This window comes from Misgurnus anguillicaudatus, chromosome 15 (genome assembly GCF_027580225.2).
Source record: "Misgurnus anguillicaudatus chromosome 15, ASM2758022v2, whole genome shotgun sequence".
Lineage (NCBI taxonomy): Eukaryota > Metazoa > Chordata > Actinopteri > Cypriniformes > Cobitidae > Misgurnus > Misgurnus anguillicaudatus.
This window is the reverse complement of record NC_073351.2, coordinates 23,726,815-23,744,261: the sequence shown is the minus strand read 5'-3', so window position 1 is coordinate 23,744,261 and position 17,447 is coordinate 23,726,815. Positions and strand designations below refer to the sequence as shown.

The window sequence follows — 17,447 nt, the reverse complement described above, 5'->3', positions numbered from 1 at the left end:
GTTGAAGACTGAAAAAATGTTGCCTGGCCTGATGAGTCTCGATATCTGTTGAGACATTCAGATGGTAGAGTCAGAATTTGGCATAAACAGAATGAGAACATGGATCCATCATGCCTTGTTACCATTGTGCAGGCTGCTGATGGTGGTGTAATGGTTTCGGGGATGTTTCTTGGCACACTTTAGGCCCCTTAGTGCCAGTTGGGCATCGTTTAAATCCCACAGCCTACCTGAGCATTGTTTCTGACCATGTCCATCCTTTTATGACCACCATGTACCCATCCTCTGATGGCTACTTCCAGCAGGATAATGCACCATGTCGCAAAGCTCGAATCATTTCAAATTGGTTTCTTGAACATGACAATGAGTTCACTGTACTAAAATGCCCCCCATGGTGGTGAAACGGGAGCTTCGTGCCACAAATCTCCATCAACTGCAAGATGCTATCTTATCAATATGGGCCAACATTTTTAAAGAATGCTTTCAGCACCTTGTTGAATCAATGCCATGTAGAATTAAGGCAGTTCTGGCGAAAGGGGGTCAAACACAGTATTAGTATGGTGTTCCTAATAATCCTTTAGGTGAGTGTATAATTTAGTACCTTTTGTATATACTAGGGCAAAGTATAATCACCCATATCACATAACATTGAAGTTCAAATGTATAATGTAATGTTGGAAGCATTATAAACTAAATCTGTGTAATGTCCCTTTAACATTTACATATCAAGAAAGTTTTTTTTATATTGTGATTGTGTATTTTATTGTGGATTGTTGGATAGCTACAGTATGGGTGAGCGTACACCAAAATTACTAAATTAGGATCTTACTGTAAATTATGTAATTTATTAATATTCTGCAATTGAATTATTTTTGTAACAAAGAAATGTATGTAATAGTAAACGTTTTTAATTCAGATCAATATGATTTACATTTTATTTAGCATATAAGTAGAATCACATGTAACATACTCATTCTAATATAATCAATATTATTGTAACAAAACTATACTCTCAGAAAAATGGTATAAAAGTTGTCACTGGGACAGTACCTTTTAAAAAGGTTCTAATATTAACCATTTAAGGTACCAATGTACAAAAGGCACCTCGTAGGCTTTTTTCTGAGAGTGAGTTGTGAATTTTCATACCAATTGTCATGTTGTTGTTTGAACAATATTGAATATAGGCATATTGATATTAAACAGGGTATAAATGTGGCATGCATTATTTTCCATTCAGTAACACAAACATAGTACTGGAGGCAGTTTGAGTACCATATGTTTATTTACAGTTCTAAACAATTTTATAGATCCGGCTCAGATCTGACAAAATGATATATACAAATATAAATAGAAGTAACAAAAGAATTGATATGTAAAGCACATTGCCCTAACATAAAATGTTTTGTAAAAAAACAAACAAGAATATTAAACATTAAATGTTTAAGTTAACTTACATGAAACAGGCCTGTTTTTCACTATGCCATATGGAGATAAAAAGCAGGTGATAGAACAACTGCTTTAACACTAACATTTTTAGTTTTACACAGCATCAGTTCGATAAGCAGTGGCGGCTCGTGACTGCTCATCCGAGGGGCGCAAATTCAAAATAAGTGTTCGGAGTGTCATGTGTTTTGCTTGTGCTTTCAAAATGTGTGTTTGCATCATGTGCATCACGTGCCCTGTCAAAACAAGTGCCCGCCGCACACGCGTCAAAACCGTTTATGATAAAAGAGACGCTCACGTTCACAACAGTAAACTCTGATTACGCATGAGATTATGTGAGTATCTGGTAAACGTGAGCGTCTCTTTTATCATAAACAATTTAGACACATCTGCAGCAGGCACCCACTTTGACAAGACACGTGATGCACATAGGATAACACATATTTTGAAATTACAAACCACACACATGACGGGCTACATACATGTTGTGACGAACTTCGCATCGAGCGCCCTCGAAAAAAGAAGTCACCGGCAGCCACTGTCGATAAACCAAATAAAAACAGTTTGTGTAGCTGTTTTTATCCAAAATATTCAGGCAGTATTATTTGTTTTTCTTGTTCTAACATCAATGCATCACTGTGTACTAGTACATAACTGGTAAACTACGCTTGCCAGGAGCATTTACAATTCAGAAACCCTTTTACACAACAAACAGACTCAAAGTGCATCTTAAATGAACATTATCGAGAAAACTGAGCAGTATTTGAACACAACAGTTCCAGTGACATTTTACATGAAATTAAGTGCTTGTATGCTCAAAGGCTTCAAGTTCTTCGTTTTATGTATCATGACTATGTTCATGTAGTATCTAATTCAAAAATCAATGTTCAAATTAAAAACCAATACCATATATGAAAGAAAATTCTGAATTAAAAAAATGACATTAACAGTCCATTTTCACTTCATTAAATCTTATACTTGTACAGTACTTCATTACTGTTTATACCCTGTTATAATTTGTCTCCATAAAGTTTTTACATGATTAGTCTGCCCCAAAATAAGGCATTACTCATCTTCAAATCCCATAAAACATATTTCTCACCAATTCATGAATGAATATTTGGTCCTTTTCTGTACCTCATGAGTTAAAACCACACTGTCACTGATAGTCAAACACAACCGGTCCCCAAGACCAGAACATTAAACACCACCCCAACTGAAACCTTTCCATACAACAGCATATTTTTTTACAAATGGAGACACGTCAATTATAACAAATTCCAGTTTTAAAATATAACTGTATCATACAAATATTCAAAATAATAATAATAATAATAATACACATATGTACACAAAAGTCTCTTCGTATGTGATATAATGTATACAAGTTGCCAAGTGGGCTTTGTGTAGTGAGCTTGTTCGTTGTGCTTCAATACTATGTGTACTAAATGTGGTTTGATTGTTCTACAGCTACTGGTCCCAAATCCACTCCAAGATTTAACCGTTTGAGTAACAAAATGACCTGAGCACAATGCTATTGCTCCTAATCTACAATGGCCTCAGATTTTAAGTTTACCTGAGTGGCGCTAGACGATTTAAATGTAGCTTCCGAGACAGATGGAAGAGCAAAGATAATGTCGAGAGGATGTATGATAAAATGGTCCATTCATAGACAATGTACAAAAAGAACATACTAGGAGCCAGGAGCCGTCTTTTCCATGTGTCAAAATGGACCTCATGAGAACCAGAGGTAGCTTTGGTTACATTCAGGATCACATGAATGAATTCCTTCTTTGGCTTGGACCTCCTAGATCTCCGGATGACTTGGTGTCATGAATGTGAGGGGAAATGAGAGAATTAATGAAGGTGAAATCACAGGTTAGGCAGCCCAAAGGTTCTCCTGCACTCCATGACTCCAGCGCTTGGTGGTCGGTCACAATTGTGGGTCATCTTGACCTGGCTTGGAGTCAGGCGGTCGTATGCCATTTTATATTCGCGGTCAAATGCATCTGTGAGAATTTAAAAATGATGCTATTATATTCCACAATACAAGTGTATTTTATAACAATAAATGGATGTATTTAATAAAATCCACATGTTTTGGAAACACAGTAAGCTTACCAATATTTATGCTGCTCTTTCCCAAAGCCACTAATGACAGGAACAGGATGTCTCTATATAAGCTCCTGCATATGAAACAAAGTTTTTAAAACAGATGAGTCAGACTTATCTTATTTCTTATTATTAGCTTCTTATTAAATATGAATATGTGACCCTTCTATGAAATCCATAATGAGAATAGGAGCATCAAATATTGATTTCAGTCATTGATATCATATTGATTTCAATCTGTGACATGACCTTACTCAGTCGGTATTAAAAATAGCAAGGTTATGTTTACATTATGTAGGATGATTTTATCTAGAAAACAGTAAATCACAAATACAAAAAACTTCAGCTGGGTTTTCGCAGACTGGGCCACATATATCCTAAATGAATAATAATACTCATGGCATTGTGCACATTTCTCTTTCTCCTACCGTTGTCTGACGAAGCCCAGTCTGGTGCCCAGAAGCTGTAGTATTTGACTCATGGGCTGGTAGACGTTGTTCCTCTGAATGCTCCTCACGACGCTCTGCAGCAGCTCTAAGCTCACCGCCTGCTCCTCTTCCCACAGAGCAGCAGATACTGAAGGATTTGCACCTATAAAAAAACACATACACATATGATGTAGCTGGCAAGTACCATGCATATATCCTGGGTGGAAATGATGTCAAGGCATTGCAAAGCATTTGCTAAGGTGCTCCGAGTGGTTTTAGTGTGTAACAAACTAGTTAGGGCAAGAATATTTTGCAAACAGTTGGCACAAAATTTTAGACATGCGTGAATTGTCTACTGATTCAAATATTACAAATATTTGTTTAACAACAGTTGAAATGCATTTTAATGCATTTCCATGCAGTTTGCATTTACAGTCATAGGGGCGGTTTCCCGGACAGGGTTTATCCAGATTAAAATGCATGTTTGAGCTGCCTTAAAGGTGCAGTGTGTAATTTTTAGCGGCATCTAGTGGTGAAATTGTGAATTGCAACCAACGGCTCAGTCCACCGCTTACCCCTCGCTTTTGAAACACATAGAGAAGCTACAGTAGCCGCCACCGGACAATCAATTCATTGTTGGAGACAACTTTGTAAAAAAGTTTGTCCGTTAAGGGCTTCTGTAGAAACATGGTGGCACAAAATGGCGACTTGCATGTAAGGGGACCCCCGGTGTATGTACATAAAACGTCTTATTCTAAGTTAATAAACACATAATGGTTCATTAAGATAAGTCTTTATACACCCCCGATAATATAGTTTTGTATATTATTTTGCATTTCTGTCAAGAGATCCTTCTAAAAATTACACACTGCACCTTTAATTTAAAAACATCTTGCATTGACATATCTTAAAGGGACATTCCACTTTTTTTTTGGAAAATATGCTCATTCCGTCTGTCCCAGCACACAATGCAACCACAGAAGAGTCAAGCTTAAAATAGGAGAAACATCAAAACTCTTTGGTTACTTTTCTGCACGATGCCAATGGTCCAATCAGACTCAACGGATTATGCCAAGCCATGCCAAAAGTGCCAGCGCCAAACCCGGAGATCAGCCGAATGGACCCCAAAAAGGCAAGAATCAAATGTTTATCTCTAGGGGAGCTGGAAAATGAGCATATCCTCAAAAAAAGTGTAATGTCCCTTTAACATATATAAGTGCTGCTGTTTTGTCTCAAGATGCACACCTGTAATGTTTTTTTGTAAGGTTTGCTTGTAAAAACTACTTAAATGTCCAAATATAACTAAACCCTGTCCACTTAAGTTTTTACTGTACATATGTGATTGTAGGATTGTTGTCTTACAATATGATTTCCAGAGCAAGTAACAGGGCTGGATAGGGTCCTGATGCAGTCTAGGGTTGTCCCACAGGATTTGGACTAAGACGTTCTTACTGTCTTCTGATGCACAGTTTTGAGGCTGCCGTAAATAATATTATGGAGAGATGTTATAGACAGACATTGGAAAATTCACACACAGCGAAACAGAAAACACATAATAAATATGTTATGAAGATAGTTTCTGAGCACCATACCTGTGCATCTCTGTTGTAGTGTTTGGAGCTCAAATACAATCCTGGCAGGCTGCTGGGTAGGTCCAGCCTACGGAAAAACCACACAAGGTTCCAGAATACGATGGGGTGGTGATCCACAATGGCGGCCGATGAGATGGCCTGATCGCCCTCGTTCTGCAACAAGCTCTCCAGTTCTTTCCAAAGCACCAGAGGACTCAAATAGGGCACAGTAACCGGATCCTGCAGAAAGACACAGCAAACTTACTACAAGAAAAAAAACCCAACATTGGAGTACAGGTGCAAAAAAGACCTGAACAGCTTATGCTGAAATGTTTATTACTATTTCTCCTTTCCCCATCTTGATAACATTTGTGAAGCCATTTTTAGGTTGAGAACAGTGTTTAATTCTGTTTGCTGATATTAGTGGGCAGAAATGACACACTTCAGCAAAATACTGTAAAACTTACAGGGTCATTGCTGTACAGTTTACTAGCACCATCATCATCAACTTGTGATGGTTCCTCTACTGCATCTGTCTGGCCACTATGAGAGTCTTGGGTGGAGGTTCTGACAGAAAAATACAATAGGTACAATGTGTTTATACAAATAGCATTATGACCAATGCTAATAGTTATATAGGTATAATATTTTTTGTTGGATTAATTTAGATCTGAGTATACAGTTACCTGTCTTGGTCACCCATGTTTCTGATGTCCACGTTAAGAAGGGGCAAGAACGGGGAGCCGCAAAACGGACACGTGCTATTGAGATTGGAGTCATCAGCCGTCCATCCGGCCATAATCTCTTCATCGTACACCAAACACTCACAGGTGTTACAGCGTGAACAACTGGACATACGTACCTGGGCAGACATTAAATGGTTAGATTTAATACCTCGCTAAAAATAATTAAAAAAATACTTAAATGCAAATGAGTTGATCTCTGCATTAAATGGCAGTGCTGTGGTTGGATAGTGCAGATTAAAGGGCGGTATTATCCCCTTGTGACATCACAGGGGGAGCTAAATTTCTATGACCTTTTTTACATGCTTGCAGAGAATGGTTTACCAAAACTAAGCTACTGGGTTGATCTTTGTCATTTTTTTTTAAGTTAATAGAAACACTGTGGGGACCCAATTATAGCACTTAAACATGGAAAAAATGTCCCCTTTAAATAATTCCAACTTTAATAAAATTATATTGATTTATTTACATATTATATAAGTAAAGTATATGTTAAGTATACATTCAGCTGTTCATAGGAATTATTTTGTGATACATTCAGTATATTGCCAGCATTTATTTTGTATCATTGACCTCTATTAAATCCTACTTAAACATTATAAAAAAAAACAAGTTCTTTCACAATTCTCATATAATGTTATAAGAAACTCACTTCAATAGCGTAGTTCTGCGCAGACTGAGCGAGGTTCGTATCAGCACACGCGTCTGGGCTCTGCAGTGCTTTCATTAATGTCAAAGACGATCCTGAAGGACAAAAATGCAAAACACAACTTACTCTCTGCAGCAAAATGAGCTTTGAAGAGATTTGAAGAGCCCAATCTTCTCCAAAAACAAGTCACATTTCAAGGTGATTGCTGGCAGGGATTATGAATGCTAATTCAGAGGCTTTTGAATAAGAAGTGAGGCTTTATCAGGAGAGCTTGTATGTGGATGCGAGTGATTGGGGAGCACTTCAGCACAACCCGTCTGTCTGATTAAAGAGTCCATCTCAGACCCCGGTACTGCAGGGCGAGACACACGGCTCTGTCTGCTGCCCTATATCTGCAGCTGCTGGAGCAAAAAACAATGGCCAGCTTCATGAATGAGACACAGCACTTCACATCCACCTGTCTAATGAATCAGACACAATGAGATTCAACCCATAAGGCAAAAAAATACATTTCTCTGGCCTAAAATATGTTTTAAATCTATGCTAAATATATATTTATTTAACCAACCTATATATATTTCAGGGGCAACAAATACATTTCTAATTTTACAACCAACCTATAGAGCAAAAAATATATTTCTCCTGGCCGCATTTTTTTTTTAAATATGCTAAATACATTTTATTAACTGTGAAAAAATTTTTAAAGTGTATTTTTGCAGCTGAAAATATATTTGATTTTCAAATTTTCAAACATCTTATGTTATGCTTTTCTTCCAATGCAACGTGTAATATTTAGTTGCTCAGGTCATTGTGTATAAACTGTAATTGTTTTGTAATTTTATTTTTGTAAAATTTTATTTTTTGTATTTTTATACGATTTATTATTGTGTGTGTTGAGCTTGCTGTGGCATGTGAATTTCCCTTCGGGGATTAATAAAGTTAATCTCTCAGTGGCTGCCGGTGACTTCTTTTTCGAGGGCGCTCGATGCGAAGTTCGTCACAACATGTTTGTAGCCCATCATGTGTGTGGTTCGTAATTTCAAAATATGTGTTCTGCACATCAAGTGCTTCTATGTGCATCACGTGTCCCGTCAAAATAAGTGCCTGCTGCAGACGCGTCTAAAGGGTTTATGATAAAAGAGACGCTCGCGTTTGCCAGATACTTGCATAATCTTTTACTGTTAATGGAGTGTCTTGCGAGTATTTTGTGAACGTGAGCGTCTCTTTTATCATAAACGATTTTGACGCGTAGTGTTGGGGAAAGTTACTTTTAAAAGTAATGCATTACAATATTAAGTTACTCCCAAAAAAAGTAACTAATTACGCTACTTAAGTAATGCTTACGTTACTTTTAAGTTACTTTTTCTTACTTGGCTAAGTGCTTGATCTCTTTCAGGCCAAACTGTTCCCGCTCAGGCACACAGAGTGCGTAATTCTACATTATTATGTTCAGTTTAATTCAGTACATTATTTTATTTTTAAATAAATTAAACTGAAAAGTAACTTTAAAAAAAAAGTGAGTTACTTTTTTAAAAACAGCGTTACCCCCAACACTGTTGACGCGTGTGCAGCAGGCACTTATTTTGACAAAACACGTGATGCACATGGTTCACATGACGCAACAAACACATATTTTGAAAACACAAGCAACACACGACACTCCAAACACTTATTTTGAATTTGCGCCCCTCGGATGAGCAGTCACGAGCCGCCACTGCAATCTATCTATCTAAATGCTTTAAAATATTTTTATTTTTAAAATATATTTGAAAATAAAAAAAAATGGCCAAAAATATATTGGTGAAAAACACATTTATGCAAATGTGTTCCAAAATATATTTTAGCAAAAATATTTTTGGGACATTTTTTAAATATTTTTAAATATATTTAAAAAGGTTATATTTGTTAACATTAGATAATGCATTAGCTAACGTGAACTAACAATTAACAATACCTCTAACAGCATTTATTAATAATTAATCATGTTAATTTCATTTATAAAATCAAGTGTGATTAACTATTAATATTAGTTTATGCACAATGAACTAACATGAATAACATGACATTAACTTACATTAACAATAATTAATTAAAGCTAAAAAAGCTGTTTATCAAAACACAGGGTCTTATAGCGCACTCTTATAATATAAGTATATTGAATAGTAAACTCAGCACATACCAGTAAGGGATGACTGGCGAAACAGTCGAGGCGGTGTGGATGGGCTTTCCTGGCAGTTTTTGCTCCTGTGAGGGCTCTTTTTGGGACGTGTGATGGGTTGAGCTCCATCCCGCTGAGGAGAGGAAAGCCTGTCGGGGTCCACGCAGCAATCATTCTCAATCAGAGAGGAAAAATCAGGGTCACCTGATCCGAGTGAGGACACGCTGACCCGATCAGAGTTCAAATCCTGGTGGGAGAGAACAGAGTCAGATTAAAAGGTAAAACAAGACAATATCCAGAACGTCATCACGGATGATGTCGTACTCACCTGTGCGATGGAGCTTTGGGAGGAAAGTCGCGAATACAAGCGACTGGCTTTCTCGGCGACCCCCTTCCCTGCAGACAGGAAGCTGCTCTTAAACACGTCCAGTGTTGGGGTGAGCAGAGAGTCCATAGAGAAGGACGAAGTGGAGTGAGTCGGTGAAGAGGGAGAAGCCAGGGAATTGGGGCGCTGCCCCCTCACCCTACGGGCACGGCCCTGAGGGAGGGAAGGTGAGGAGAAGAGTCTGGTTCGTGGCTGAGGTTGGAGCTGAGAAGCGCTGGGGGAGCCGGCCGTTGCGGTCATGCGTGGAGAGCTATGAGGAGATGGGGTCTGGTGGCCCTTCAGGTCCACGCTGAGAGAACGCTGGCTTATCGGACTACTTAGGTTGTTCATGTAGTGATGAATCTCTTCGGCCAGGTGTCGACGGGTGGTGGGGGTATCTGTATTATCACTGTGGGATTTAGTCTCAGCGGCCATGAGGGAGAGAGGATCAAACCCTGCTTCAATACCCATTCGCTTAACCGGTCGCCCAAGAGCACTGCTGCAGCTCATGCTCCTCTCCATGGCAACGTTCTCCCTCTCCATGGCAACCGTGCAGCTAACAGTCCTCTCCACAGCGAGTTTAGGTGGGCTCAGGACGCCCCCCACTGCTTCTTTTTCGCCTACTGTCTTTTTTGGGCTTAAGTCTAGTGTGCTGGGCCTTAAAGGCCTCCCTCCAAAAATATCCAGGGAGTTTGGCCTTTTAGTTTTTGGAAGGGCTTCAGAAAAGAGAGTGCCGGTTTCCCCGTTGGTTTTGGATGGGTGGAATCCAAGCACGGGGGATGAGTTTTCTTTTTTTAGGAGCACCGACTGAGACACTGAAAATTGCCATGAGCAAGAACAAGGAGATGCTTGTTTAATAAAGGATATTGCAATGCCACACTCTACCACTTGGTGGAACCAAACAGACGTTCAGTGGATACTCGTAACACCATAATAACATTGGAAATCTAGTACAAGGTTACTCACATAGGCTGTCCATGTCCTGCCCCTTCATGTCTGGAGAAGAGTTCTGCTCCTCACCTCCTCCTAACCTCACCTCCTCTTTAGACAAAGAGTCATAACCCTGATCCGACTGTCCACCTAAATAATACATACAAACAAACAAACACTTTAAAAGGTGCAGTTAGAACAAAGCATTCTTGTTAAATGAATAAGGGCACATAAAAACAAAATCATAAATATTTAATGTGAAGAGAGATTTTGCAAGGATCATCAAAAACTTTTGTAGACTTGGAAATGGTTCCCAAATCAGCAGTTTAAAAGTGTTACTACATAGATTTTGGGTGAGTTAATGCAGAAGTGAATTTTAAGAGCACTTGTTTAGGAGCACAGTTGTTCCTGTAGCTTAGCTGGTAGTGCATTGCATTAATAGTGCAAAAGGCCATGGGTTCGATACTTCGATTCCCAATAAACGACATGCTAATAAAAAAAATTGAGCGCACTGTCAAATGCTTTGGATAAAATTGCCCAATGCGTAAATAAAAAACCCTAAAACGTTTGAGTAAACCAATTGCCTTAAACCATTTAAGTTTTAAAATGCATACATTTGAGTGCCATAAACTGAAATATATTGAGTCATACGCACATATATCAAGTTCACAGTACTCATATGCAGTGGCGCCTCGTGACTCCTCTTCAGAAGGGCACAAATTCGAAGTATGTGTCATGTGAACCATGTGCATCATGTGTTTTGTCAAAATAAGTGCCTGCTGCACACTCGTCAAAACCGTTTATGATAAAAGAGACGCTCACGTTCACAAAATACACGCAAGACACTCCCGTAACAGTAAACTCTGATTACGCATGAGATTATGTGAGTATCTTGTAAACGCGAGCGTCTCTTTATCATAAACCCTTCAGACGCGTCTGCAGCAGGCACTTATTTTGACAAAACACGTGATGCACATAGGATCACTCGACGCGCAGAACACATATTTTGAAATTACGAACAACACACATGACAGGCTACATGCATGTTGTAGCGAACTTCGCATCGTGTGCCCTCGAAAAAAGAAGTCACAGGCCGCCACTACTCATATGTATGGTTTCCTCAAATGGTTTGAGTTGAGTTAACTTACTTCAAAGTTACTTCAGAAAGAAAGATGTGATGCTTTGTTCAAACATAAACTGCAAAAAGTCATATGCAGGGTTGCTGGTTTTCACAGCAAAACCCTCCCAATTGCTACTCAAAACTAGTCTAAAACTAACCCAGTTGTCTTTTCGAGTTGGGATTCACCGGTATAAATTGCATTCCAGGAGTAAAGTCTGAATTTTTCTGTTAAAATTATTTGCATTCCCGGGGGCTAAATATGACATTATTGGGGTCGCTTCAACCCGCGGATATGAAAAACAGCTCGCGGCAACAGTGTTAAAGCAGCCCAATTTGGCAACCCTGCTCATATGATGTCTGCTTCCTAGTCGCACTGATAAAATGATGGGGCATGAAGCTAAAATTATAGTACTGCCTCTAAAGCTGAACTAAAAGCATTATTTATTTCTTATTTTCTTTCTAGCCTTATATATTTTACCATTTCAGTCAGGTTTCTGCATTCAAGCCTTTTGTAAGTCTAAAGAAACATGTGTCATACCATCAAAATCCCTTCAAGCAAAGCCATCTTGGTTAACACCACAAGGATATTTTTTGCTTGCTCAAAAAAATGCTGGGCTCTTTCAACCCATGGCTTGGTATAATACAGACAAACTCAACTGTTGATTTAAATTAACCTTAAAAATCTCCATATTTGACCCAACCATGCATTGAAACAACCCATAATTTTGAGTTGGCATAGGTTAATTTAAACCCAATGGTTAAGAGTAGGATTGTCACAATTATAAAATTTGGCTGACGGTTAATTGCCTAGTAAATTTTGACGGTTATGACAATTAATTGCCTGTTTAGGGCTTTGATGGTTTTGACGATTAATTGTCTGTTTTATAGCTTTGACATTAAATTCTCAATGTTTTTGTTTGTTCATGAAATCATTTTTACACATTTTTGTGATTTATTAAAAATCTTTTCAAAATGTATGTTTTACCTGGCAGTTCATACTGCTTATCAAAGTTTTGCAGCATTTATTTAAATGTTGTTTTTTCCACTGTATTGAATGGCTTTGCAATGTATTGCGTCACACTGTCAGTTAAGGAGCGCCATTTGACATCTGATACCATCTCGCTGCAGCTCCCCCTTGTGTTTTTTAGAGAGTTATGCAATCATTGCGGTGATCTGAAATCATCGTGATGAGGTCAAACAATTGCGATGGCAAGATAATCATTGTGACAGCCCTAGTTGGGAGATTTTTTTTGATTAACATACAAAAACAGCTCCTATATGTTTGACAAGGAAATAACACAAAACTCTAACACTATTCAATGTATTTAATATAATATATGTCAGCAAATGAGCATGCAAATGGTTATGTTTTGTGATTGATTGCATTATTTAATACCTCATTTTTACATTTAGTGTGTAAAGCCAAATCGCTTGCCAATGGCATCTGGCTTCAACACAGCCTTATACTTTAACATATCGTATCTGAAATCTCAACGAATATCACAGCCTAAAGCTTTAAAATAGTTCAAAAAGCCATTCGAACACATCGTCTTCTTACTTCTCTCTCTCTCTAATGTCTTTCAGCAAATTCACACAACCAAATGTGTGAGACTAATGTGTGCTTGAAAGGAGACGAAAAAGAAAGTGAGAAAAACATTGCTGCAAGACGAAAGATCTTTCACTCCCACAGTGAAAAATAATGATTATCTGAGAGACTTCAGATGGGTTCGAAGGATAGAGAGGCACGTTCTGCTCTGTGGAGAGCACACTGGAGGACTGATGATGGAGGAGAGGAAACACACAGAGTGAAAGCAGACCGCGTACCTGTGCTGGATCTGTCATCGCTGGAATCCATTTTAGTGAAGTCGGCATCGATTGAGACTCGTTCTGCAGAATCGTTGGAGCTGTCCAGGCTGCCGTGGCTGACGTTATCGAGATCACTGGCATCTGCTCGAGAAACACATGAAAGATAATTAGCAGAGGACTTAATGAGTAACACATTTGAAAACAACCAGTCTATATTGTACATTTCAAGCAGGGTCTCTGCCTAAATAATGTGTCATATTTCAACAGCCCAAAAATGTCAGTAAGTAGAGGAATTTAGCTAAATCTATTTGGGTATAAAATCTCATTCATATAATTCTCTACTGTAGGTACTGTTACTGTATATTGCATTCACTCTCATAGTACTAAAGAAACAACCCTTTTGGGGATAAAACCGGTTTATGCAACAAAGCTGCAGTTTTTTGGTGTGGTGACGCCACGCCACTTGTTTTATTTACGAAAGCCCTCGTGCACTTCTTCTAAAGCAGTTTACAGAGTACTGTGTGGGAAAAAATGAGATCTCTGACTGTGAACTATGCTGGCTAAGGATGCTGCTATCCACACACATCTTAATTAGACCCGTTAAAGCCGCTCTGGTTGAGCAGGCAGACTGGATCGAGTCTGAAGGAGGGGGAGATAGATGAGATAGATGCTACCTCCCTCAGGCACTAAACTCACATTGAGCAACACTGAGTCTGGGTGAAATTTCTGACAGTTCCCTTTAGTTTACGCTGGAATATCACAAGGGATTTTCCATGTACACCGAAACATATTATGCACATTTCTACTTTATACAGAAATGAAAGGTCTTGCTGAGGAAATGAGAATGTTACAATGATTATTACTTTGCAGAAGCAATTTATGTAACTAATAATGATATGGTCTGAACTTTCTGTACTGTGACTAATAACTGCTCCGCTCCGAAACATAGTCGGCTGCCTTGCTGTCTACAGGCAGCTGCATATAAGACAGCATAATACATAAACTCATAAGAATTCAGTTTATACGAATAAAAATACACAAAACATACACAAATATTGGATAAAATTGTATTAAATTACATGTGTGCATATCCAACATTCTGGTAACGTATGTATTTTTACGTAGCGTGTTGCAATGCATTATGGTAGCCTATATGAAGAATATATTTGCATACTGTCTGCATGATCAATTCAGTTTAAGGTTTATTTCTATAGCTCTTCTGTAAATTTTTTCTCAATTGTATTGTTGCAAAAATGCTTTACAGTAAATTCATAGTGGTGAAGACAATGCACTGATGGGAGAAAACTAAATAATAAAAATTAAGGCTGTCAAAAGATTTATCGCAATTAATCACACACAAAATAAAAGTTTGTGTTTGCAAAATATATTTGTGTGTGTGTAGTGTGTGTGTGTGTGTGTGTATGTATATGTATATATAAAATGTTATTTAGGTATATTTTTAATTACATTTATAATATAAAATATATCTAAATCTCTATATGTATGTGTGTGTGGTTAAATATACATAATAATTACACACAGTACACACACACATATATTTTTTTTAAAAAAGCTTTTATTTTGTATGCAATTAATTGCGACTACTCTTTTCCCAGCACTAAATTATGCAAAAAACTTTTATTTTGTATGCGATTAATCGCAATTAATCTTTTGAAAGCCCTAATAAAAATATACAACCCAGACTGTAAAAACCCAGCCAAAGTCAATTTTTTGTGATTTACTTTTTCTTTTCTTAAATAAAACAATTCCACATAATGTAAAAAAGCATTTGATAATATCTTTTTTATTTTCTGAGTAAGGTCAAGTCAAATATTGAAATTATAGGTAAATAAATGAGTGAAATCAAATTTGATCTCATAACTAATTATGCCAATTTAGCCTGGATTTCACAGACATGATCACAAATCATATACAGTCTTGTTCAAAATAATAGCAGTGCAGTGTGGCTGGCCAGAGTGATCGAGGTTTTTAGTGTATTTTTTGTTGCTGCGTGGCGAGCAAGTTGCCAGTGGGTTCGGTGGATTCTCAGAAAACAAACAAGACCTAGCATTCATGATATGCACGCTCTTAAGGCTGTGCAATTGGGCAATTAGTTGAAAGGGGTGTGTTCAAAAAAATAGCAGTGTCTACCTTTGACTGAACAAACTCAAAACTATTTTGTACAAACATTTTTTTTCTGGGATTTAGCAATCCTGTGAATCACTAAACTAAAATTTAGTTGTATGACCACAGTTTTTTAAAACTGCTTGACATCTGTGTGGCATGGAGTCAACCAACTTGTGGCACCTCTCAGCTGTTATTCCACTCCATGATTCTTTAACAACATTCCACAATTAATTCAAATTTCTTGGTTTTGCTTCAGAAACAGCATTTTTGATATCACCCCACAAGTTCTCAATTGGATTAAGGTCTGGAGATTGGGCTGGCCACTCTACTAGTGTGTTTTGGGTCATTGTCTTGTTGAAACAACCATTTCAACGGCATGTCCTCTTCAGCATAGGGCAACATGACCTCTTCAAGTATTTTAACATATGCAAACTGAACCATGATCCCTGGTATGCGATAAATAGGCCCAACACCATAGTAGGAGAAACATGCCCATATCATGATGCTTGCACCTCCATGCTTCACTGTCTTCATTGTGTACTGTGGCTTGAATTCAGAGTTTGGGGGTCGTCTCACAAACTGCCTGTGGCCCTTGGACCGAAAAAGAACAATTTTACTCTCATCAGTCCACAAAATGTTCCTCCATTTCTCTTTAGGCCAGTTGATGTGTTCTTTGGCAAATTGTAACCTCTTCTGCACATGCCTTTTTTTTAACAGAGGGACTTTGCGGGGGATTCTTGAATATAGATTAGCTTCACACAGACGTCTTCTAACTGTCACAGTACTTACAGGTAACTCCAGATTGTCTTCGATCATCCTGGAGGTGATCATTGGCTGAGCCTTTGCCATTCTGGTTATTCTTCTATCCATTTTGATGGTTGTCTTCCGTTTTCTTCCACGTCTCTCTGGTTTTGCTCTCCATTTTAAGGCATTGGAGATCATTTTAGCTGAACAGCCTTTAATTTTTTGCACCTCTTTATAGGTTTTCCCCTCTCAATCAACTTTTTAATCAAAGTACGCTGTTCTTCTGAACAATGTCTTGAACGACCCATTTTCCTCAGCTTTCAAATGCATGTTCAACAAGTGTTGGCTTCATCCTTAAATAGGGGCCACCTGATTCACACCTGTTTCTTCACAAAATTGATGACCTCAGTGATTGAATGCCACACTGCTATTTTTTTGAACACACCCCTTTCAACTAATTCAACTAATTGCCCAATTGCACAGCCTCAAGAGCGTGCACATCATGAATGCCGGGTCTCATTTGTTTTCTGAGAATCTACTGAACCTACTGGTAACTTGTTTGCCACGTAGCAATAAAAAATATACTAAAAACCTTGATTATTCTGGTTAGTCACATTGTACTGCTATTATTTTGAACAAGACTGTAAAAGATGAAAATTGTATAGAATGTTTGGTACTATTGCAATTGTTTTTCATAAGATGTACACCATTATCAATACTTACTGTAAATATAATCGTCTGAAGTTTTGTAATCGGACCGTTATAGTGCTATTTAAGCATGTGTATCGATTTCTTTTTGAAAAATCATGTGATGTTTTCATTTTTCTAAGCTTTGTTTTTACTGGCAATTTCTGAGGAATGTGAGAAAAAAGGGGGTTTGCATGTTTTACCAGAAGAATGGGTGTCTCTTGGGTGGGCAATCCGTCTCCTCCACACTTGTTTAAACAGCACCACACCCCGAACCACATTTCTCAACTTTCCCCACAGGAAGTAACCCCCTCTGGTGGAGGAAGGCCATGTGCTCTCCAGTACGGCCTGGGAAGAGATGGACACACAAGCACATGCATACAGATTAACGGCACAATTTTACAGTGTAACGCTTCTCATTATCTTAAGTAGATTGTGTTCTCTCCTAAGGACCAGTTGTAATTACTCTGATAGAATTGGAACAAGCTGCCCTGACTTATGTGTCCCTGTAAGTGTGTCCTCGTTTTGGGTCCCCAATGAGATTATTGCAAGTCCACGCTTTTGTTTA

At 38.1% G+C, this 17,447-nt stretch overlaps 1 protein-coding gene across 3 annotated transcripts in view; it reads right to left on the bottom strand.

The window, feature by feature from the left end:
* Window positions 1-1,260: 1,260 nt before the first annotated feature.
* The window catches only part of dennd4a (DENN/MADD domain containing 4A), a 38,787-nt gene continuing 22,600 nt past the window's right edge, over window positions 1,261-17,447 (bottom strand). For 2 of the 3 annotated variants that reach the window (XM_073853617.1, XM_073853618.1), the window contains 13 exons: window positions 17,083-17,227; window positions 13,340-13,462; window positions 10,432-10,545; window positions 9,430-10,280; window positions 9,123-9,348; window positions 6,947-7,038; window positions 6,238-6,413; window positions 6,019-6,118; window positions 5,573-5,791; window positions 5,343-5,457; window positions 3,981-4,143; window positions 3,562-3,626; window positions 1,261-3,449 (listed from right to left, as the gene is read on the bottom strand). In XM_073853617.1, coding sequence (XP_073709718.1) covers window positions 3,313-3,449; window positions 3,562-3,626; window positions 3,981-4,143; window positions 5,343-5,457; window positions 5,573-5,791; window positions 6,019-6,118; window positions 6,238-6,413; window positions 6,947-7,038; window positions 9,123-9,348; window positions 9,430-10,280; window positions 10,432-10,545; window positions 13,340-13,462; window positions 17,083-17,227 — 2,526 coding nt within the window. In that variant the 3' untranslated portion in view covers window positions 1,261-3,312. The remainder of the gene's footprint in view (window positions 3,450-3,561; window positions 3,627-3,980; window positions 4,144-5,342; window positions 5,458-5,572; window positions 5,792-6,018; window positions 6,119-6,237; window positions 6,414-6,946; window positions 7,039-9,122; window positions 9,349-9,429; window positions 10,281-10,431; window positions 10,546-13,339; window positions 13,463-17,082; window positions 17,228-17,447) is intronic. The other variant, XR_012357726.1, reaches the window with a different exon arrangement.